We start from the raw sequence: 23515 nt of genomic DNA on the forward strand, positions 1-23515 counted from the left end.
GTAAAGGCAAGTACAAACATTTAAAGTCATTATATTTTGTAGACTACTAGCAATTAGAATTACTTCGTTATTCAAATTTGTTAATTTTATCTAGTGTCCTCTACAAGTCGGGAGTACTGAGTCTGGATACTACGTCATGAGGTATATGAGAGAAATTGTGACTAGTGGAAGCATTGTCATATCCGATGCGGTATGTTATTATATCAAACAATTTCTTTTGTGAGTTAATTGGTTTATTTGTATAGTGAGTTAATTCATTTAATTTATTTTGCATGTTTATAGATTGATACACGAAGATCATACTCACAGGCAGAACTACACGAGGTGCGAGTTGAGTTAGCTGACTTTTTGGGTTCGTACATATAATTGTGACCAATAATTTATGATTCTGAAGTAGGAAATTTTTTGTTGTGGCGCTGCTTATGATCTGAAACTTTATGTATAGAAAATTTAGGTGATAATTCTTTTGAAGTGTTTATATGGGGAGGAGGGGGAGGGGGTTGATTGGTATACTTTTGATTAGATTTATTATAGGTATCCGCTTTTGTGGCTTTCTAAGTTGAGTTGGATTCATGACAATCTAATAGAATATTCATATCTATGTAAAGTCATGAAATATTCATATTTATGTAAAGTCTTGGAACTGATTGTATATGATATATGGAGAATGATTTTATATATTTATATATGTTCGAGTTTTGAAACTATATTTGATGAATACCGTTGATCATATATATATATTTATGAAACTGTTGTTGGACAATTGTACAAGACTATTAGATCAGCACAATACACGAACAAAAATATAATTCAATTACAATTTTTTTTCAAAAAAATTGAAACATGCTTGACGGTTTTAAAATGTCATAAACAATTGCATTCTTGACGGTTTTAAAATGTCATAAACAAGGGCATTCTTGACGGGTTTAAAATGTCATAAACAAGTCCATTATTGACGGTTTTAAAATGTCATGAAAATATGTATATTTGATGTTTATAAAACGTCAACGTTCTCCATTCTTGACGGTTGATAAAACGTCAAGTACTTTGGCTTTCTTGACACTGGCTTCAACGACGTTTTTAAAACCGTCAAGAATAGGGTCTCTTGACAGTTTAAAAACGTCAAGAGAGCCTGTTTTTGTAGTAGTGACTAAATATCCTACCCATCTCAATTTCATATAGGAACTCAAGTTTAGCAAGTACACTATCATCAAGGAACTTACTTGCATCCACCTTGAGGAATAAAACAAACAACTTCATGTCCATTGGGATGAACAAAAACACTAAGAAGATCGCAATGAAATACTCCAAAATTTAATCTTTTGAAACTTTGAGTAGAGAGCAATTAGAGAGCTTATGATGAAGAAAATAATTGTAATCCAAAGAAACAACAATAATCCATAAAGTTTCTTGCATAGTTTGAGGGAACCTTTATTGAATCAAGGATTTTGCATATTTGACATAGTAATGGATTGAACATTAATTCATGATTCAAATCCTTGAACACTAATTTACTAACCTAGCATAAACGATCTCTAAGTAATGGTTGTAAAGAAACATAAAAAACCACCATTTATACCAGAGGAAAAAATCTGATTTTTCCTGTAAGAAAAAAACAAACTCTGAAAAATTTACTTTGTACATCTCCAAACAACCAAATTGGCAAATGGAAACAACTCACTTATTCAGTTTCTTTAAGCAGAAGAAGACCTTTCTATTTCTTCAAGTTCTTCATAAAAAAAGCTTCGCTTCCTTAAAAACCATTTCAATTAACTATCTCTAACAATCCCCTCAAGTGTACTTGTGGTTTAACTTAGTGCAACCATATTATTCAAACTCTTGCAATATTATTGAGCTGAAAGATATCCATACTCAATTAAGCAACATGCCAAAACATGCAAATTATATTTAACAATTGAAACCATACCAAAACGAATTGCAGCTCTAAGGATTAGAACTTCTTAACTCTATTGCTCAAATGCTACCAACGAGCAGCTCTCGTAATCCCCTATGCTAAAAAACCTTGCCTCACGAACCCCACATCATTTATCTAGTGTCGATTTGACAAAGAGGTTACCCTGAAGAAACTTGGTGGCAACATGCGTCTTATGGTGTGCTATGAGGGTTGCGATGGCGTGCAGCGTGTGCCGAGGGGTTGCGGTGTGCTACGAGGGGTTGCAACGGCGTGCACGATGAAGTCAAGGCAAGGCGTATGGTAAAGATGAAATCGAGAGGGTGGGGGTGGGAAGGACATTGGATAAACGAGGGAAATTTTAGGGAAGGGGAAAAGGGGGAAATGAAAAAGGTTTTTTTTTTTCTTTTATAAAAAGAGGTGGAAATGTTGGTTTTTAGGAAATGTGGTAAAAAGAAATTAAAGAATATATATTTAATAAATTGTTGAATGAAAAGTTGGAGGAAAATTGAAGGCAAGGATGAAATTTTGAAGTTTTAGAAACGTTTAAGCTTTTTTTTGAGAAAAAAAAGGAAATTTGGAGGTATGGAGAAATAAAGAAAAGGAAAATTTGGGAATATATTTTGTTTGAGAGAAAAGGAAAATTCTTATTTTGAATTAGGTAATTTTTTACATTTATAAAATGTCAAGTAAATAAAACTGTACTTGACACTTTTAACGTTTCAAGTTTTGAAAAAATGATGATTTTTTCTAGTTTTTTTGTTATTTTTGACATGTTTTCATTTTATTTGACAGTTTTATTAAAAATTGTCAAGTATTTCAAACATGCCGGCGTCAAGTAATCATATTTTTATAGTAGTGTTTGCATACCGCGATAGCTTGGTATACTTTCTCTCATAATTAGCTACAAAGAGTGATCCTTGTTCCAATCTTAGAAGCTCATCTCTCTTTGCTTCACAATAAGTACTAGGGTAGTACTTATCTTTGAAAATGCTCTTGAATATCTCCTAGTCCAAGGCATGTGCATCGTGTTTCGTTACTATAGAATGGACTTTTCTACCATCCCCTCTACTTCTTTATGCAAAAGGAATTTAGCCAATCTAACATTCCTCTCTTCTGGGTAGCTCATAACCTCAAAACACTTTTCCCACAGTGAAGGCTCGAGTGTCTATGGGAGAAGGTTCAGTTCAACCTGTTCTATATGTTAAATTATGGATATGTATAGGAGGAGCTAGTATGCAATAGCTATACCTGGTTTTAAATGATTAAGGAATTTATGAATTGTTTCTAAAGCTTTATTATATCAAGTTTATAATGATTTATACATTTAATGTTGAGCATTGAGAATAACTATTTGGAAAGGATGTTTGAGAAAAACATTACTCACAAGACATTTTTAGCTCATATTTTCAAATGTTTTTTCACTTTCCAGGTATTGATCATGTTTCCCTGAGCTAAGCATATTACTGTCACATTGACCAGTTTTATAAGGGAATTTGTAAAGTTATTATGTTATAAAGTAGTGTTGTGGGTAATGAAAACTGAATGTATTGGAAGTCTAATCTTGTCAAAACCTTTGTAAGTACTTTGTTTTAAAAGTTAAATATATAAGATGGGTTGCACTTGAACTTTCTTTTCTGAAAAACGAATTATAAAGCTTCTATTAAGTTTTAAATAAGGATTTTAAGGGTTAAGGTCAACAAGTATCTATCGTTAAAACAAAAGACGGTATCAGTTGACTTCACACGATTGCTTGGGTCGAGAGTAGGTAGTCCGGAAATGGGGTGTGACAAGTAAATTGTATTTTTGTAAGTGTACAAATTATATGCAAAATATGTAACTGCTTTTTTCCTGAGGATTTTTTTTCTTTTCATATTGGGTTTTTTCCTAGTAAGGTTTTAATAAGGCATATTCATATATGTAATTGGCATATAAAGAGAAATATTATAAATATTATAAAATAGATACTTAATATCCATTATGCTTAGTGTCCTTTCATGCCATGTGTCATTCACCTCCACATCCAACAACGTTTGTCATGTGTCTTGAAAATACTGACCTTTAGTGACCATATAATTTACCTCATATTCGTCAAATTATCTATAAATAGTGCCATTTGTTGGAGTTGTAAGACAGGTATAGTTGAAATATCTAAATAAGTGGGAGAGTGAAATTTTTGTTGAAAATTTTCTAATTTCTTATTTATTTTATTTGTATGTTATATTTAATTATTTTAATATTATTTTTCTGGATTTTCGTCCTTCATTTTTCTTAAAAAAACGATATTTTTTTGTTGCAATATTAGGCTGTTTTTGTTTTTATTTTAAAATTTAAATTTTTGGTTCTTTTATCCAAATTTCAATGTGAAATGTAAAGACAACAAATCACACCGCTTGAGACGAAGTAATAATTTGAGAAAGAGATTGAAAAGAGGACAAAAAGAGGGTGAAATTATTTAATAATGCCGTTATTTTATTCATTTTTTACATTGGCTCATAATATATCTCACAACAAAAAAAGAAAGAAACAAAGAAAGGAGTGTTGGCAATGACACACATACTTCACGAGGGAAATCCATAGCTTCAAAGCTTATTGGAATCACTCTGCTTCCTGAATTATTCAAACTTTGTTACTTATACTTATATTATACACACACACTTTTATTCCTTCAAACATACATCATATATAATATTACATTTTTGTTATGATCTCAGTTTCTGCCTCCTCCTTTTCCACCCCCGCCCTTCCCGCCGCCTCCTCTCCATACACCGCCGCCGCCGCCTCCACCGAAGCCTCCCCAGCCAGGCGGTGGTCCTGTAGCATACTTCCCATCTTCATAACTGCCATCGTTGTCCACATGTGCTACATCCTTTGCTGAAACTAAATAAACCCAAAGATTTCATTTACACCACTTTCTGATCTCACCCCTTTACACATCAGAATTTACAGCACTTTTCTCAATCATATATGGTTATGTAAGCGCTATATTTGGCTCCATCTTCTGTTTTACTTTCCATCCAATTTTAATAAGAGCAATGCATCTGATCCCATTCTTCTCTCGGATCACCGTTTTTAAACAAAATATCAGTTGTTGAAAAGAACAAAAACTGCCATGTTACAGTTTTTTACTCTCCCTTTGGTATGGGATAGGTTTTTTATTTGGATAGCTACTCCCTCTGTTGTAAAAAATAGGTGCGAACACCGAGTAGTTTTCTTTTAATTATAATCACACATACAAAACGGCTCGTTTATTAGGTTGTTGATCGATTAATTATCCCAAAACGTCTCGAAAACTTTTGGTAAAGCTTGATGTGTTCAAAAAATTTAACACAAGTCTTGTTCTAATTATAATCTTAATTTTACTTTCATGCAAAACATGCATGGAAATTTCGTAAGTAATTATGTTAAAGTTTCAACACTAAAAACTGATAGGAAATACGTCTGTGTTAAATACAATACCTTGTTTCTCATCTTGAGTTGTGTGGATTTGTGTAGCCCATGAGATGACTAAAACAGACAAAAGTAGAAGACAAAAAAACAGAGAATATTTGGATTTCATTTTCACTTTGGATGAAAACCTACTGATTATTATACAAGTATCAGGATTTTATAGAGGGAGACAGCTTCAAATAGATACGATTTTAAACACATCCATATCATACTCGAATCATATAACATTGTTAAAGCGAGCATAACTAATTAGCATACAAATCATGATCGACCCATAATTTTATATCAGAGATAACTTTATATATATAAATTAAAAATTTTAGTTCTTTTAACTCTTAAATTTGTGTCCTCTTAATTTTTACCAAAGAATTTAGAGATCCTTAATCAACAGAGGAACCAACAATCTTAGTTCAACGGGTACATTTTTTATATTCAAATATAACAGACATTTTTTTTAGAAAAACTTTCATAAATAGAACAAAGAGACAAAATATTTACGGTGTGTGATAAATTGAAAAAGTCAATGAAATTTATCATTTTCTTAAAAATTTCAGGATTGTCCTTCTTATCATAGTCTTTCTTCTCTTCTCTTCCGCGATATTTTTTCTTTTTATTGTCTTTTTCTCTTCTTGTGCAATTTTTTTAATATCTCCATTTGCTCTTCCTTTTCATATTCTTTCTTTTGCAATTTTTCTTTCCTTTCTCATCATCTTTCTCTTGTTATGTAATTTTTTCCCTTTCTATTGTCTTTTTCTTTCTTCGGTAATTTTTTTAGATTTTTTTTTCAAACTGTTATTTGGTTTAACATCATGTAACAAATATAAAAGATTGTGAAAAAAAATCTTGAAAAAAAAATCGTTGAGATTTAGCTACCCTAGTTTAAACGATTGTGTGTAAACATCACGTATAAAAAAATCTTGAAAAACATAATTTAGATTTGACTACCAATCTTAAATGATTAAATTAAACGATACGATCACGTACCAAAAAAAATCTTGAAAAAAATCATTTAGGCTTGGTTACCAAAATCTAAACAATCCTATAGAGAAGAATAATCAAATCTAAACGTTCCTACCAATTAATCACGTGGTATTTTATGGACGTGTAGACTTTTTATGTTTTCGAAATTGTTTTATATAGTGTAATATTTTATTCTATTTTTTATATATTATTTTATAAAAAAACATAACAGGTGAGGTATAAGTGCACAAAATGAGGGGACACGTGTTCATAGATTCGGCTGTGACATGTATTATAGAGGAACTATCCAACTTTGGGAGCTAGTCATATATGTTCAACGTAAGGCCCCAACAAAAGGAGAAGAAACAGGAGGATTCTAACAGATACATATGCAAAAGGCATGGCATATTATAACATTATATTTGGGAGAATTTATTTGTTTCTTTTTAATTTTATGATCTCTTTTTTTATCTTTACATGCACGTATATATAAGGATCTTTTTTTATAAATAAAATGTTGCAATCCGGCTAAGTATGTTTTGTTGGGGAGTGTTTTTAGTTGACTAGATATCCTCAGCTTTGGCCGCCTAACTTCACCCTTCTTTTGTTTTATGTATACTCAATTAAGTCAAGCTCATCAGTGGGCTCAAAGCCTAAGGAGTCATCTAAGTCGGTCCAAGTTTAACCCAAAAGTAACACTTAATAATTGGATCCACAGCAAGAATACCAATTCACAATTTGTCATTTTAAAAAAATTCTCTTGTCCTGTCCCAATGTCACTTGATGCCACCATGTGAAGGCGTGCCTATCTAGACACTCTACGCATATCCCCCACAAGATAACACACATAAGACCTAGTAAACGAAATTAACACCACCAATACAACCATTCTTTAAGCAACTTGAACCTTGTCTTTATTGTCGAGTTCAACTTTAAACCCTTTAATTGCTAAGCAATAATAAAAACACACCACAACCGAATATAACAAATAAGTTCTCTTTAATACTTAACAACTATGTTCAAAATACAATTCATACTCTCTTTACAACAAAAGACTTAAAATAAAACTTTGAGGTCTTCAAGCCTAGCACAACTTCACTTAAATGTCTAGCTTGGCTCGCCTAATCATCACGTAGCAGCTCACCTTACCCTTCTTATCTTGGCCCCAACGCTTTGGACCTGGGGAGGAAAACTTTACACATAAGTCAAATACTAAGTGAGTGATGATTTTGATATTCAGTTGGGAAATACAATTTAATCACATAAATTCATTTTTATTTTTATAAACAAACTCTAAATGTTTCATTACAATAAAACATAAATCACACATGTGCTTCGTTACTTATTCATTTCTGCCAAGAACACGAACCATGTCTAGACTTGAATACTAGCATCTCTTGGAAAATTTCCTCGATTCATTTCTTGTTGTTTAGTTTGCTACTTCAATGCTTTCTCACAACGCATTAGTCAGCTTCATTCCGTCATGTAGTCATTTTTTTACATTGTTGTCGTTACTCATTATGTGCACATAATAACATCCAAAAATCTACAACCTCCTCAAAATTGGTATATTTTTTGTAATTCCCCTATTTTTTTTCTTTTTTTGTCTTGTAGTTTTGAATACTTGTTTGAGATAAGATCCATATAGGTTATTTCTTTCTTTTTATTCTTTTTACAAACCCATTTTCTTTTTTTGAAAAATATATAAAAACCACTTTTTTATAATTTATCTATTGTATTGCATGTTACATTTTCTTTTCAGGTCTTTTTAGCAATATTAAAAAAAAATTAATATAACCAAATGAATCAAAGCAAAATATACCAAATTATATCATGAAAGATAATCATCATCCACAGTCTATTGCAACAAAAAAGTTATTATCTATAACTATTATAGTTTGTAAATATTTATAGTAGTTATGTCGTTTAAAATAATAAAAAAAATATCCGTACATTTTAATTTTTTTGAATTAAAATTACAAAACCATTCCATATAGAGGTTATTATTTTTTTTTAATGTATTTTTTCAAAAAGAAAATCTTTGCCTTATTTTTCAAATCTTTGAAGTAAAATGTGGTAGTTGTAATTACACCCTGAAAAAACCATTCAAATTTATACCTTCCAAACTTATACATAGTTGTAGAAGTTGGACTCCATAAACAATTGAGAGAGAAAAATAAAAGAGAATTGTTACATTTGGTACGTTCTAAAAGTTTATGGTAATCGAAACAAAGATATACAATGTTTTAATTATTAGATGGTAAAAAAGAATATATTTTTTAAATAAAAACTACCCTATATGTGTTTGTTGATATTCCTAAAATGTGTGGTGTCGCCTTAATTTAAAAGTTTGATGTGAACGTTTGGGTTTTATTTAAAGTTAAACCAAATCTTTTCAATTAGTTTTGCACACATTTCCCATCCAACTATATCAAAACGCTACATATAATAACCTAATTATAAATTCAAAACTCTCCTCCTTTTTTCTTAATCTCTCTCGTAGTTATGTGTTATCAATTTTTTTTCTATTATATAATTCCGTTGGTGGGAAATATCTCGACTGAAATAATTTCTTTTCGTTAAGATTAGTTTTCTGTTTTTTTATTGACCATATCTTGGGATTGTTATTTATTTCTCTGGTTTGGTGTGTTTGTTGTGTGGGAAGAATCAAGAAAAAAATAAATTTGTTCAAGAAAGAAAAAGGGAGAAAAAGCGTTGTTTTTTTGTGAATCCTTCAGGTAAGTCAACAATATGAAGAACGTTTTTTTCTTTTATAGAGAATAGAGATTGAGAATCAACTCTATTGAAAATTGAATGTACCTTAATCAATTGTTTGAAGAGATTAATTTTACTTAAGCTGCATATGATAGTTATTAGTGATTAATTTACTGTTTTACAAGTTAGTAAGATAGAATCACCAAAGTATAGAATGTTGAAAATGTATTGTGTTATTGCCGTTATATTTGTTTATTGTTCTTTTAGCAGTTTCTTCAGTTTTTAACTAAAGTAACTACCTGAAGCACAAGTGTTAACTATTTTATTGTGCGTGAAGGAAATTCGATTACTAGTCCTCTAGTTTTAGATGGATCGAATTATGCTTATTGGAAAGCAAGGATGATTGCATTCTTGAAATCAATTGATAGCAAGTCCTAAAAAGCTCTTATTACTTAATGGGAACATCCTATTGTTAAAGATACTAATGGTAAGGTCACTCAGAAGCTTGAAATCTCCTTGTCTAATATAGAGGATGAAGCTCTAAAAAATAATTCTTGTGCCTTAAATGCAATCTTTAATGGGGTTGATCATAATGTTTTCAAACTTATTAACACATGTACATCAGTTAAGGAGGCATGAAGTATTCTGGAGGTTGCCTATGAAGGTACCTCAAAAGTAAAAGTGTCACGAGTACAGTTATTAGCTTCAAAATATGAAGCTCTCAGAATGATTTAAGATGAATCGATAGTTGAGTTTAATGTGTGTGTTCTTGATCTATCAAATGAATCATTTTCTCTTGGTGAAAAAATTTATGATCCTAAGCTTGTTAGAAAAGTATTGAGATCTCCTCATCTCGCTTTAACATGAAGGTCACTTCCATTATATTGAAGAGGCAAATGACATTACCATAATGAAGCTTGATGAGTTATTTGGTTCCTGGAGAACTTTTGAATTTTGTCTCTCAAAGATGGAGATCCAAAAAAGAAAAGTGGAATTGCATTGCAATTGATAAACGATGACAAATCTAAATTAAGCAAAGATCGCTCACATGATAAAAACTTAGTTTAACTATAGCCTTATTGAAGAAGCAGGTTTTAAAGCTTAAAAGTAAATTTTATAAAAGGTCTGGTGGTTATGGATCGCAGTCTAATAGAGAGGTTAACAATTCCAACTCTTCTAGATTTGGTTCCTCCAGTTTATATACTCATAAGCGAAAAGATGTTGACAAGAGTGATTCACAATCTCTTAGAAGTGATAGAAGCTTCAGATGCCATGAGTGTGAAAGTTTTGAACACTACCAAGCAAAATGTCCTACTTTCTTAAAGAGGAAAAAGAATAGTTTTTTTGTTACACTATCTAATGAAGAATCATCATCTGACAGCGATGGAGAAAATTTTGGAAGGGCTTTAATCAGTTGTGTATCGAAAAAGGAATTTGAAGTATCTGACATTGAATCTGTTTTGAAGTCAGAGGGCATGAAAGCTAATGCTAGTCAGCTCAAGTATAATGAATTGCTGATGGGAAGAAGATCAAGAGGTTCTGAAACTTCAGAAGGAGAGAATACAGCTCTCTTGGAAGACAATTATCGCCTTATGTAAATGACTTTTGCACTTAAAATGAAACCTAGAGATGTTCAGAATGAATTTGACTCCATGTCCAAATAGGACAGATTACTTTCCTCAGGTACTCAAAGTTTGGATAATCTTCGTAGTGAAGGGAAGATTAAGAGTGATAAGAAGGGCTTGGCTTCTTAGAAAGGAATTCATATTCTAGAGAATCTTCTACCGTATTTGTTAGAGCTTCTGATAGTAAAAGTGATGATGTTGTTAACACTAAGGTGGTACAGACTAAAAGTGGTAAGCACAAAGTGAGTTAAAGATCTACAAGGAAGTGGATATGTTACTTCTGGGAAAATGGGGTCATATTAGGCCATTTTGTTGCCAGCTCTACGAATTCAATCAGTTTAGTCATAAAAGACTGATAAAAGCAGCAGAAAAAGCCTATAGAACAATTCTCTCCCATCAAAAACTGAATGGAGAGTGAACAATAAATCAAAAAACAATTTGTTCTGCGAAGAAACAAGATTACACGATAGGATTTCTCAGCATTTAAGCATAACTATGCGATTAAGGTACTACGCGAGATACAACACTAGGCGAGGAAGAGTAAAGGAATTTCCCAGAAACCTTCCCTAGGTGTTTTAATGGATCACATGCAGAGATTAAGTTAAGCATAATTAAATTAAACCTTAAGCTTACGTGTGCACCACTAAAAGGAAGAGCTGGCAAGTTAACAAGTGCTTAAGGGTGACTAAGCTTATTTAAGAATTAGTATAAATAGGGGTCCTCAACTTTAGTATTGTCATTACGAGGGATTGAAGAGAAAGTTAAGAGCTAAAGTGCTGCCATTTTATCGTATGAGAGAAGAAGTGGAGGAGGGGCATTTCAGGTTTAAGTTATTGAGTAAAGTGTTTTCTTTCAAGTATTTACATGATTTCAAGCTTTCCTTGCAAAGTGTTTACTAATTTGAAATGATGATTTCAATATCCATGTTTCTAAAGAGATTTCTAAGTTAAGCTTATACCGTGTTTAAAGCATGTTTTATATGTAGCAAAGTTAATGAAATGGTGCTCAAACCATTAGTCTACTTTCTATCGATGACTATTATGTGCACATAAGGAGTAAAGGCAACCATGTAGAAGAGATGTGCATTGCGCTTCACTTGAGCAACAAGACTGAGTTTGTATATTCTCTGATGTTGTTGTCACAGTAGTCTAAACACGAAGTAATAAGACCTAGCAGTGAGAATGATTTAGGATCCTTGACGAAAGGAATGATTGTTGACTAATGTGTGTGTTTATATGAAATGTTAAATTTATGTGAGTTCACATGTTTAACGAAATGATATTTACAAAAGGTATTTCTCGAAAAAGGGCTTTTATAAAAACTCACTAAGTCTGTTGACTTACATTTTTAAGTTTTATCTTCCAGGAATCAGGCGTTAAGGCTAAGTAAGAAAAGTTGAAGGGCTTGCCAGGAGAGAAGAGTTGCCAGACGTTATAGCTTAACTTGTAAGTTTTGAAAGTGTGTAATCTGTAAAGAGTTGTAATCGTATGACTTAAGTTTAATAAAAGTTGTTTTGAGTTTATTCTTCTGTGTTAAGTATTATATCGCCTCCAAGATTGTTTAAGTTCCAAGTTGAGTCAAGGAAAATTTATTAGGCGATTAAGCAAAGCTTAAGAACCTTAAGATTGAGTGTCTTTGGAGTTTAACCCGTCAGAGATACTCAAGTCATGTCGGGTCTTGCATACCAACCAAGGACTATGCAGGGCGAGGTGTGACACTTCGGGACTATCTCCTTCACAACCTAAGCGATTCAAAATGATTCCTACTCAAAATAATCTAAAAAGACTTCGTCGTTTGAGTGATATTCACAAATCGTCTTCTTTACATTCTAAAGTTGCTACTTCTGAATCTTCTGAGTGTTTGCATGATAAGTTTGTTGACACAACTTGGTAAGTATACCTCCAGTTCTCGTATGTCTTCTGGTTTTGAAGCTGGTCACTGTGCTGATTATCCTGGTAGTTCTCAGTTTGTTTCGCCTCGTTTGAATTCTAGTTCATCTCAGTCTTCTCTTAAGGATGGTTCTAGAGTTCCTGTTACAGAAATGAGGTTTATTTAGATCATTAATATTAACTCCGAGTCTTTGGATCATGATAATGTTGCTTTATATGAGTTGTTGCGCAGTCTGCATCATTCCGCTGCTAGTTCTGCTATATCTTCTCATGTGAATAAAGTGCCTATACCCTCTAAAGGGCCTAGGGCTGGGGCTCCGTTTGCGGGAGATGATGTGATTGATGATTTGTTTCCTGATTCTCTACTTCAGTCACATGGATTGTTATTATCTTTCGATTTGGCAACTCAGTTGGTCCAATTGTTGTTTGAAGAATCACGTTCTTTGAGTGTTTCCATTCAAGACTTGCAAGGGGTAATCTCTAGTCTAACTAGTCGTCATGTTGCAGTTGATTCTGTGTTTCATGTTTTACATTCATTAATTGTTGATTCTCAAAAGCGACCTTCTGACTCTTCTAAACATGGTTCTTAGTTTATTTTTCAACCTGCAAAAAGGAGTTGGAGTGCTTCTATGGTTGGTTTTGTGTGGTCTCTGCACTGCTAAATTTTCTTTTAATATGACACAGTTTTAGGATTTCTTTTTGTTAAGATTGGTTTTCCTTTCTTTTTTTGGATTGACCGTCTCTTGGGATTGTTATTTATTTTCCTAGTTTAATATGTTTGTTGTGTGCCAAGAATCAATCAAAAAAGACATTTTTTCGAGTTTTTTTCTGTAAATCATTTGAGTGAGTCAACAACATACAGAAAACTTTTTTGATAAAGAATCAAGATTGAGAATCAACACTATTGAATATTGAATGCACCCTAATAAATTGTTTGAAGAGATTAATGATTTAAGGGGTATTTTTCTTAAGTTGCATATGATAGTTATTAGTGATTAATTTACTGTTTTATAAGTCAGTACCATAGATTCATTCAAGTATAGAATGTGGAAAATATGTGTAAATCATGGGCTAATATAACCATGAATCTATATTTATGATTCATATCTCAAGCCAATTCAAAATTTTTAATCTCGGGTCAAAAACCCCCCTATATGTAGATATTGTGTCATCGAATTTCAATGTCTTGTGTCATTGCTCCTATATTCGTTTACTGTTCCTTTAGTCGTTTCTTCTTCCGTTCTTAACTGAGGTAACTAGGTAACTACTTGAAGCTTAAGTGTTGTCTATTTTATTGTTTTCTCAAATTCATGTAGAAACACCTTTTTAAAAAACCTTTTCAAAATTCGTTTTTAATATGTTTACAATTATGACCCTAAAACTTAAATAAATGCATTACGTGTAAATTTTTTAAACCATTCTTTCTAATAAATTTGTTCTGTATATTGTAGATGTAGCTAACACATTAAATATATGGACGTTTATATATATATATATATATATATATATATATATATATATATATATATATGTTATATGTATTGAATTCTTTACCTAACTATGGAACATTTTGGAAATATATGGACGTTTATATATATATATATATTATATGTATTGAATTCTTTACCTAACTATGGAACATTTTGGAAATGGGAGAGACAAAGGTAATAGGACAAAAAGAGCAGGTAGTGATGAATCTTTTTTAAAAAATACAAAAAGAAAGAAAGAAAGAGTTACAATAACAAAATAAGACAACTTACACCTTTCCTCCATATTAGTTATGGTGTGGTGAGTCACGAGGATCACAGAAATTTAAAAATAAAAATTAAGATTTTTTTTCTAAGTTTTCGTTTCCTAAATTAATGGCCATTTTTTTTATATGAATAGAATAGCTCGTACTCAATATAACAATCACTCACACATCCAGTTTTGTAGATGCATGGAGTGTTGTATCCACGAATTAACAATTTATCTTATTCTACCATTTGAGTGGTCAAGACACACCACCACTACCATACGAAATATCTCTTTAATTGTTGGTTCCCGAACACAATTAATTCATAATAAAAATATATTTTTAGTTTCTTATTTTTCTCCACCTCATGTGTTCTTATCCTCCTACAAATAAAATTAATATTATTATGTCTCCACATCAGGTATTTGTGCCAAAAGAAAAATGAAGAAGGTAGTAAAATATAATGTATAATAATTTAGGATCTAGAAATATCAGCAAAAGGAAACACACATACATGACATTTACTGAATAATATTGTTCAAAAACACATACAATCCCATCAAAATGGGCGGTGGAAATTAACATAATAATAAGCAATAGCCCAAATTTGTTTACTCAACAATCATTTTTCTGAGTTCAGCAATAAACTCAGTAGTCTTTTTGGAGTCAGGTAAGGATTTAGAAACACTCTCCCTTTGCAAACATCTTTTCGCCCAACTTATTAACTTTGGACACTCACTTTCAATGCTGAAATTTCCAATGCTCTCTAGACCACTGAACCAAGTTGAGAATCCAATCAAAGCTATGTCTAAGACTCCAAAGCATTCACCTCCAAAATAATCCTTTTCTCCAAGCACTTTTTCTAATTCCTTCAATATTTCCATCATCTCCTTCTTCCCTTCCTCTTGCTCCTCTCCTTTTCCACCATATATCTTCCTCACACTTCCATAAAGCTGCATTTTCAATACACTTGTTTTATCAAAAACGAAAACAAATAGGTTACCAAAATAGATAAGGTGTTAATTAGCAAATTAAACACACAACCTTCTCAACCACGATAAATTAAAATTAAGATGAAGTTAAGGAAAATGAAGAAAAGAAATTGAGAGAGAAAACAAAGGGTTACCTTCTTATCGATGAAATCAATCCAAAATCTGGCTTGAGCTCTTTCATAAGGATCGGACGGAAACAAAGGAGCTCTGTCATTCCAAAATTCATCGATATACTCAACAATAATGGAAGATTCACAAATAGGTTTTCCATTATGAATAAGAACTGGGATTTTCTTATGAATTGGATTCATTTCAAGAAGCAAAGGGCTCTTGTTTCTCAGATCTTCTTCAATACACTCATAACCCACACCCTTCTCTGCCAAAGCTACTCTAACTCTCATCCCAAACATGCTGGGCCAGAAATCCAGGATTTTCACTTCGTCCCCCATTTTTAACCAAACAGGAATGAAACTTGAAACTTCAAACAAATTCTGAATGACGAAGAGAAACTAAGGGTGAACTCATTTTATAGAATTTGGAAAAGGAGAAAAAATTGAGAGTGGACCCTTTTTAGAAAATTCCCTCCTTTTCCCTTGGGAAAAAGCCAATTTGAAGTTTATCTCTATAGTCAACAGTTCTGGGTTTATTCCGTTTCAATTTTTTGGACTTTCAATGATTTTTTAAAATAATTTTACGGTAGATTTTTCATTACTTTTTTATTAGCATTTTTTTACCGTATTTAAAATTTGTCTTAATGTGGAGAATTAAATTTATGATGCACTAAAAAGTTGAACAAATTGTATTGTTTTATAACTCAGTATTAGCTATTGCTTATTAGGGTTGAGAGAATTATAAATTGGGTGCATTCCACGTTATGTTTTATTTTATATATGTTTATAAATTGAGTCACATTCAAATCTTCGAATAGATCACATTTGAAATCCAACATAGGATTTGATTATTTGATTATTTATTTAAGAAGAAAATCAGAAACCTATGTTGTTCTCAATATTTATTTGATTATTTCTTCTCATTTATTACTAATTTTAAATGTCATTAACCAATACCAACTACTAACTTCATCGTGACTCATAAAGGACCATTGACCTACCTATTTTGTGTCAATTTGTTATTTCCACAAATTATATATATATATTACTTTAAATTTAATTATGAAACTTACCTTTCATATTTCATATTTCCAAATATGAGCTACATTTGAATGACTCAACTATTAGTCTATAAATATATAGCTATTCTTCAAATTAGGTTTCTACCTTTCATTTTCATAACCATTTTTTTCTTCTTCATTTTCATAACCATTTTTTTCTTCTTCATAAAACTTTCTCCATTATAAGTTTGTTGAAATTTGTTGAAGTTTGAAGTTCCATTTAGTTCGCTCTCCCCTTAAATATCTCCAGATATAATATTATCACCCTCCCTAAAGTCTTCATACCCTTATCTAACTTATGGAAGACTTACTCTTATCTAAAGTCGGATTCACACTTAAGTTTATTGAACCGTGTAAACAAAACATTACTTTTAATAAAGAAAATTTATTCTATTTTAAAAGATAACTACTCTTCAAATTCATACACACATATTTTAAATTGTCATAAGTAAATAATGTGTAACTTATTGAACTCAAATATGTGTATTTGTTTTTCTTGAATTTGTTCATTTTTTAAATTTCTAATTTTTTACTTTTTATCTGCCAAATCTCTAGTTATTTTTTTCTTATAGTTCCCTCGTGGAGATGCTCGTTATATTGAAGGCTTTAACCTATATTATGAATATTTTTCAATGTAGATTGTGTATAATATTCTTCAAAAGAAAAAAAACGTAAAGGGAGTATCCATTAATTATGGATTATCTTCTGAAGCAATCACCCAAAACAATATTTTCAATAATGTAGATTGTGTATAGTATATTTTTAATACACATTAAATTTTAAAATATGACAATGTTGAAAAATGACATTAAAAAGTTGGATCTCCACAATTTTGAGAACAAAAAAATAAAAGTATAAATCACCTTATATATGGAATATCAAAGCCACAGCTGGCCAATTTTATTCAATGTTTCACACACTATATTGAAATAATATTAAAAGAAAATGATTTTTTTTCTTTTTTTAGTACCACAACTTCAGGATAAAAAATCTTCAACCATTAAATAGAAATGTGCTCATCTCCCAACTTTTTTTCAAAAGAAATAGTTAATGAACTTCTTATTCAGCAAATCTAAACAGAAAATAAGAAATACAAGCATAAAATTAGTCAAGCCCAAAACTTTTCTTCCATTGAACCACAAATTCATAGACATTCTTGGGTTCAGGCAAGGACTTAGCTACACTCTCATTTTGCATGCATCTCTTTACCCAACACATTATCTTTGGACACTCAGATTCAATACTAAAGTTGCCAATGGTCTCATAGGTATAAAACCAAGTGTAGTATCCAATCAAACCAATGTCTACAAATCCCAAACTCTCACCTCCAAAGTAAGTCTTGTCCCCAAGAACTTGTTCCAATTGCTTCAGTATTTCTATCACCTCTTTCTTCCCTTTCTCACGTTCCTCTCCTTTCCCTGCCCATATCTTCTTTGCACCATCATATAGCTGCTCATCACAAATGACACGTTGAATTAAAGACATGAATGTATGTTGTTTGGAAGTGATTATACAGTGACTAAAATAGTTTTTTAAAAAAATAAAAATAAAAAGGTATACCTTCTTGTCGATGAAATCCACCCAAAATTTGGCTTGAGCTCTGTCATAAGGATGTAAGGGCAACAGATTAGGAGCTTTATCCTTCCAAACTTCATCAATATACTGAAGGATAATGTAAGATTCACAAATGGGTTTTCCATTATGAATAAAAACAGGGACTTTCTTGTGGATTGGGTTCATTTGAAGAAGCAAATGGCTCTTATTCCTCAGATCTTGTTCAACATATTCATAACTCACACCCTTCTCTGCCAAAGCTATTCTAATTCTCATCCCAAACATGCTTCCCCAGAAATCCAATAATTTCACTTCCTCCCCCATGTTACTCCCCAAAAATGACAACAAGACTTTTGAGATATGGAATGCAGTGGACACGTTTTAATGGTAAAGATATGAAATAATATTAGAAAACAAAGTTCTTTTTCTTTTGATGAGAGTGGTCGGGACTCTGTGGACCAATTTTTCTTTTTTTAAAATTTCTTTTGGCTTACCTGCCTATGATGGAAATTATCCACCGTTCGTTTTTATATATATAATTAATACATAATGGAGAGAAAAATAGTTGGAAAGTAAAATTAGGATTTTTAATATTAAATTTGTGTCTACAGTGATAGTAATTAGTGATTTAAGATGGTGTGGGTATGGTAAATAGGGGAGTTGGTATTGGGAGGTAAAATCTTCAACCTCCTCAAATGTTATTTTCTTTCAATTGTTAAAAATAAATTAATAAATATATGATAGAAATTGAATGTGAAATTAGAAATGGAAATAGAGCAGAAAAGGAGGGAGAAATGAGAAGAGGTCGTCATTTGGTTGAAGTTTCAGGGTTCTTCTCGAAATTAAGATCCCCCATTTCTAGACTCGTCGTTGCCATTTTACAACAAATTAATTAATTTTCTTAAATCTAAAAGTTAGATTCCATCCAAATTAATTCATTTTTTTAATAGATGAAATAGAATGGGCAACCAATTCAAACCTCTTATTTTTCACTTAAATCTTAGAGAAAAATTGGTATACGCATACCAAATCTTGGAGTTTGTTCTAAAAAAGTTTTAAAAAGAGAGGATACATATTACAAATTTTTAAAAAAATTTAATTAAACTAAATCTTTAAAAATATATATTACACAAAATTTATTAGATTATTTTCTTATGGTATAATTAAAATTTGTAAAATATATTTTAAATTACATATTATATTTAAACAACGACAAACAGACAATGAGAAAATTGAATAATTAAAAAGAACCGAGAAGGAGAAGGTAGAGGGAGGAAGAGAGCCGAGGGAAATGAGAAATAGTGACATAAAAAAGTAAGAAGTGAGAGAAATAGCAACAGATGAGAGAGTAGACAATGAAGAATAGTGACAGAGGAGGAATGAAAAAATTGGTAGAATATTCTTAGTCTTAATCCTAAAATTATAATAAGGCTTAGAAGTAAATATGGAGCGGGCTAAATTGAGATTTGTTTAATAAAATATATTATTCCTACCTAAAACCTACCATATATCTTTTACATGTTTATGTTTATCAATTAACTATTATAGATACACTCTAAATTGCAAATGTTATCAACTAACAATTTTGTTAAAGATTCTATCAAATGACCCTTACGACCGTACATATTTGTCATCGGAAATTCCATCTACAAATTTCAGTAGAAACACCATTTCTCACGCAATATTTCTTAGAGGAAGAAGATGAGATGATAGAGATTTATGAACGTATATCAAGATAAATGTTCATTTTGTTGAAGATAAGGTAAGGAGAAAATATTTGAAGATCAAAGAGGGTGTAAATTGATGTTAATGGAAAAGTAAGTGTGAATGGGTGGAAGAGGGAAAGGGATGTGTGGTGAAAGGGGCAGTTGTGTTGGTATTGACGAAAAAAGTATATTGATTATGATGGAAGATGACTTTTTAGCAAGAATTAATTATTTGGTTTGGGGATTCTTGTTCGAGTAGAGTTTTTAGGATACAATATGTTGATGATGAGATCAATGTATCTATTAGTCATTCATGAAGTAGCTTCAATACCATAACTCCACCAATCGTGCGTCTTTAAACAACCGATCTATTCAACCTTTTTTGGGAGAAAAATTGAGAGGCCAAACTTTTTTTAAATTAAAAAATTAGATAGTTATGTATGAGTTATGGGACGATCAGTAGTTTATCTTCTCCATTTGAGCAAAGACAGAGTACAAATTAAGAATATTAATTTGTTTCTCTTTTAATCAAAGGATGATTATTCCTCTTTAAAACTTAAAAGGAGACCACCATACAACTGACGGAATACCACAAAGTGCTTGGAAGAGTTGCATAATTCACTAAGGACATCCAAAACTAAAGCTGGCAATTTATGACAATATTACTATTTTATTGAACAGTGAGACTCACTACATTGACAAATTGTTCAAAAGCACACACACAAGCAAATGTGCGAATGAACCATCTTTTTTTCTTTTTAGCTATACTTTTCAATACCCAAAAACACAGAAATTAAAATACACAAAACACCACCACCACGTGAAACACTACATATAAAACATTACACATGAATTTATATGTTATTGTTTTGGTCAAATAATCCCCAAAGCTTTTTGCACTTGAACCACAAAATCATAGATCTTCTTGGAGTCAGGAAGGGACTTGGCCACACTCTCGTTTTGCAAACATCTCTTTCCCCAACTTATTATCTTTGGACACTCAGCTTCAATGCTAAATTTCCCTACTGTCTCATATGTATAGAACCAGCTGTAAAATCCAATCAATGCAATGTCTATAAATCCCAAACTCTCACCTCCAAAATATTCCTTTTCTCCAAGAACCTGTTCCAATTGCTTCAATATTTCTATGAACTCTTTCTTTCCGGCTTCATGCTCTTCTCCCTTGGTAGCCCATATCTTCCTTGTTGGACCATAAAGCTGTAGACAATATTCAACAATAAAATATATGCATATTAAATTCAGTGGGATTCATCAAGGATGTATGGTCGCTAAAAATATGAAATTATCTTCTTTAGAAATATTAACTTGATATTGTTGGAATATGACAGGTTGAGTTTTATGCTACAAATTAACCCCACCCACTCACGCATGTCATTTAACAAAAAAGAGAAAGAAAAAAGAAAAAATAAATCTTTTACAAATGGGTCAAGCTTCTCAAATTCGTACTTGCTTTTTACGCAACTTTTATGAGGGGATGGGGTATTTTTTAATAAAATACACCAACTTTAACAACAACGACAACAACAAAAGTATGCAAGGGAGAGAGAGAGGGGAGAAGACAAAATTAACCTTCTTATCAATGAAATCAACCCAAAATCTGGCTTGAGCTCTGTCATAAGGATGAGAAGGCAAGAGAGGAGCTTTGTCATTCCAAAATTCATCGATATACTCAACAATAATGGAAGATTCACAAATGGGTTTTCCATTATGAATAAGAACTGGGATTTTCTTATGAATTGGGTTCATTTCAAGAAGCAAAGGGCTCTTGTTTCTCAGATCTTCTTCAACATACTCATAAGCCACACCCTTCTGTGCCAAAGCTATTCTAACTCTCATACCAAACATGCTGGGCCAAAAATCCAACAGCTTCACTTCCTGATCTGCCATTTTTACTCAAGTTGATCAGAATAATAAGGAATGAAGAGAGATTGAGAGTGGACCCATTTTATAGGGAACCATATATTGCAAAATTAGAGAGAGAGAGGGGTTAAGGATAAAAAAGGTAATTAAGTAAGGTGAGAAGGAGAATTGAAACAGCTCTTCTTTGCAAATTTCAATGCCTCTCTGGAAAAATCATTTTTCTTCTTGGTCAATGTATAGATGAGAATTTCAAGTGTTTATGTCTTCTAGTATGTAAAACAATCAATATCATATTTAATTTGAACTTCAACATAAACAGTATACTGATGTCCCTTGTATTAAGTTCTCTCTCGAATTTCGACTAGACGTGTAATTGTTAAACTTTCATATTAAGTTTTTTAGATTATTCTTTGCCAAATTTGGTTGAGTTAGATAAAATAAAAAGGATAAAACCCTAAGCTAATTTTGTACATTATTTATACAATAATAACAAAAAATTTAAACAGACCATATACAGAGAGATAGGTTTAATGAATTTTACAATATTCTATAAATAGTTTCATTTGCATGTAGTATCCATAACAATTTCCCATATTTTATATTAATATATTTGAGAAAGAAAAAATAGTTTTCAAATATGTGTATGGGTGGGGAAGTGATGGGTTTTTTTTTTTTTTTGCTAAATAAACTATTTATGTCAGTGTATTTGGATGTGCCCAAAAAATAAAATATTTTCTTTCACTTTACAAACAATATAACTAAAATAAAATCTATTTAAAACTAATATTCAATTCTATAAAATTAACAACCAATTTAAGTATTAGATAATTATTCTAAAGTCTGCCATCTTAAATTGTTATGGATTCTCTTGATTTACATTATATGGTACCAAATAGATTGATTTGATTTGATGGGTGGGAAAAGTCTCTTTAATTTCAAACTTGACAATATGGTATATTAATATTGTGTGAGTTGAAGTTGGGGAAGAAAAATAGCATCAAACTTGTCAAAGAATATCATTAATTAATATTTGAAATAATAATAATAAATAAATAAAATGAAAGAATCTTAAGTTGGAAACCTCCAAAAATAGGATGACCTCAGTGCTGACCTCATAATAAATCTTAAAAATAGAAAAGAAAACAAGAAACTCTCAGTAGTTGATTTTCTAATCTTATTATATATAAGTTTTCTAGATATATCTACACAATCACTATCACTTTGGTCAAATAAATAGATGAATCTACACAACTCACTGCTCACCTCATACTTGATTAGATTTAATTTAATTGGTGGTTTATTAACTTTCCATAAAATAGCTTCGTTATTTATTTTGATTTGCAAAATCCCTTTTCCTTTACCTGTCTTTAATCAATTTAAAGATTTATTTATGTTGGTTCTATTAGTAATAGACTTCAATCTCATTTTCTATCATTAATAGATGTTAATAGATATCAATAGCGTCTATTCCAATCGATAAATGTATAAAATTTTATTATATAATTTGTAAAAATAGTTTGATTTATTTTGGTGAGGTTGGTTAGTTTTTTATACTTTAATTTTATGAGGTGAGCAATGATCTCACCAGAGAGGGTGTCCTCCATGTTTCTGGGTTTGAAAAGTTCCTTTCTTGTTTCCTTTTATATTTATTACATTTCTGATGGGTGAAGTATTCAAAATGTTGGTCTTAAAGTGTTTTGAAAATGAATAGAAACTGATTTAATTAATTCAACCAATAATAATAGTTAGTTTGGGTATTGAACAAATGCATCTTTTACACCTAATTACATTTCTATCGTTCTAACATTGTTTGCAATTACATCTTTGTTTGAGCAAATAGGTCCATAAAGTTTGTGCAGTGAAGGTCCAATTGTATAATCTTTTTATCTTCTTATATTTTTTTATCAGCTTAGTTGTTTAAAAAG

At 31.2% G+C, this 23515-nt stretch overlaps 4 protein-coding genes across 4 annotated transcripts; all 4 read right to left on the reverse strand.

Annotated features, from left to right (window-relative positions):
* Window positions 1-4363: 4363 nt before the first annotated feature.
* LOC116403496 (acanthoscurrin-1-like) lies at window positions 4364-5494 on the reverse strand. The gene is made up of 2 exons (XM_031884693.1): window positions 5372-5494; window positions 4364-4792 (listed from the first exon to the last, which is right to left on the reverse strand). The coding sequence occupies exons 1-2, from the start codon at window positions 5469-5471 to the stop codon at window positions 4623-4625; spliced, it is 270 nt and encodes an 89-aa protein (XP_031740553.1). The 5' UTR covers window positions 5472-5494; the 3' UTR covers window positions 4364-4622.
* A 9246-nt stretch (window positions 5495-14740) lies between these two features.
* LOC101218083 (glutathione S-transferase U25) lies at window positions 14741-15858 on the reverse strand. Its single transcript, XM_004147714.3, has 2 exons — window positions 15413-15858; window positions 14741-15239 (listed from the first exon to the last, which is right to left on the reverse strand). The coding sequence occupies exons 1-2, from the start codon at window positions 15725-15727 to the stop codon at window positions 14898-14900; spliced, it is 657 nt and encodes a 218-aa protein (XP_004147762.1). The 5' UTR covers window positions 15728-15858; the 3' UTR covers window positions 14741-14897.
* A 1460-nt stretch (window positions 15859-17318) lies between these two features.
* On the reverse strand, window positions 17319-18419 carry LOC101218323 (probable glutathione S-transferase). The gene is made up of 2 exons (XM_004147715.3): window positions 18010-18419; window positions 17319-17898 (listed from the first exon to the last, which is right to left on the reverse strand). The coding sequence occupies exons 1-2, from the start codon at window positions 18325-18327 to the stop codon at window positions 17554-17556; spliced, it is 663 nt and encodes a 220-aa protein (XP_004147763.1). The 5' UTR covers window positions 18328-18419; the 3' UTR covers window positions 17319-17553.
* Window positions 18420-20347: 1928 nt separating this feature from the next.
* On the reverse strand, window positions 20348-21741 carry LOC101218562 (probable glutathione S-transferase parC). Its single transcript, XM_004147716.3, has 2 exons — window positions 21300-21741; window positions 20348-20927 (listed from the first exon to the last, which is right to left on the reverse strand). The coding sequence occupies exons 1-2, from the start codon at window positions 21615-21617 to the stop codon at window positions 20583-20585; spliced, it is 663 nt and encodes a 220-aa protein (XP_004147764.1). The 5' UTR covers window positions 21618-21741; the 3' UTR covers window positions 20348-20582.
* Window positions 21742-23515: the final 1774 nt, after the last annotated feature.

Source organism: Cucumis sativus, chromosome 4 (assembly GCF_000004075.3).
Source record: "Cucumis sativus cultivar 9930 chromosome 4, Cucumber_9930_V3, whole genome shotgun sequence".
Classification (NCBI taxonomy): domain Eukaryota; kingdom Viridiplantae; phylum Streptophyta; class Magnoliopsida; order Cucurbitales; family Cucurbitaceae; genus Cucumis; species Cucumis sativus.

Bases quoted from the DNA above. Each gene is read 5' to 3' on its own strand.
- LOC116403496 (XM_031884693.1), bottom strand. From the start codon at position 5,471: ATGAAATCCAAATATTCTCTGTTTTTTTGTCTTCTACTTTTGTCTGTT. The intron at 4,793-5,371 runs GTATTGTATTTA...GGGTTTATTTAG, and splicing joins AACTCAAGATGAGAAACAAG to TTTCAGCAAAGGATGTAGCA.
- LOC101218083 (XM_004147714.3), bottom strand. From the start codon at position 15,727: ATGGGGGACGAAGTGAAAATCCTGGATTTCTGGCCCAGCATGTTTGGG. The intron at 15,240-15,412 runs GTAACCCTTTGT...TTGAAAATGCAG, and splicing joins TTGATTTCATCGATAAGAAG to CTTTATGGAAGTGTGAGGAA.
- LOC101218323 (XM_004147715.3), bottom strand. From the start codon at position 18,327: ATGGGGGAGGAAGTGAAATTATTGGATTTCTGGGGAAGCATGTTTGGG. The intron at 17,899-18,009 runs GTATACCTTTTT...TGTGATGAGCAG, and splicing joins TGGATTTCATCGACAAGAAG to CTATATGATGGTGCAAAGAA.
- LOC101218562 (XM_004147716.3), bottom strand. From the start codon at position 21,617: ATGGCAGATCAGGAAGTGAAGCTGTTGGATTTTTGGCCCAGCATGTTT. The intron at 20,928-21,299 runs GTTAATTTTGTC...TATTGTCTACAG, and splicing joins TTGATTTCATTGATAAGAAG to CTTTATGGTCCAACAAGGAA.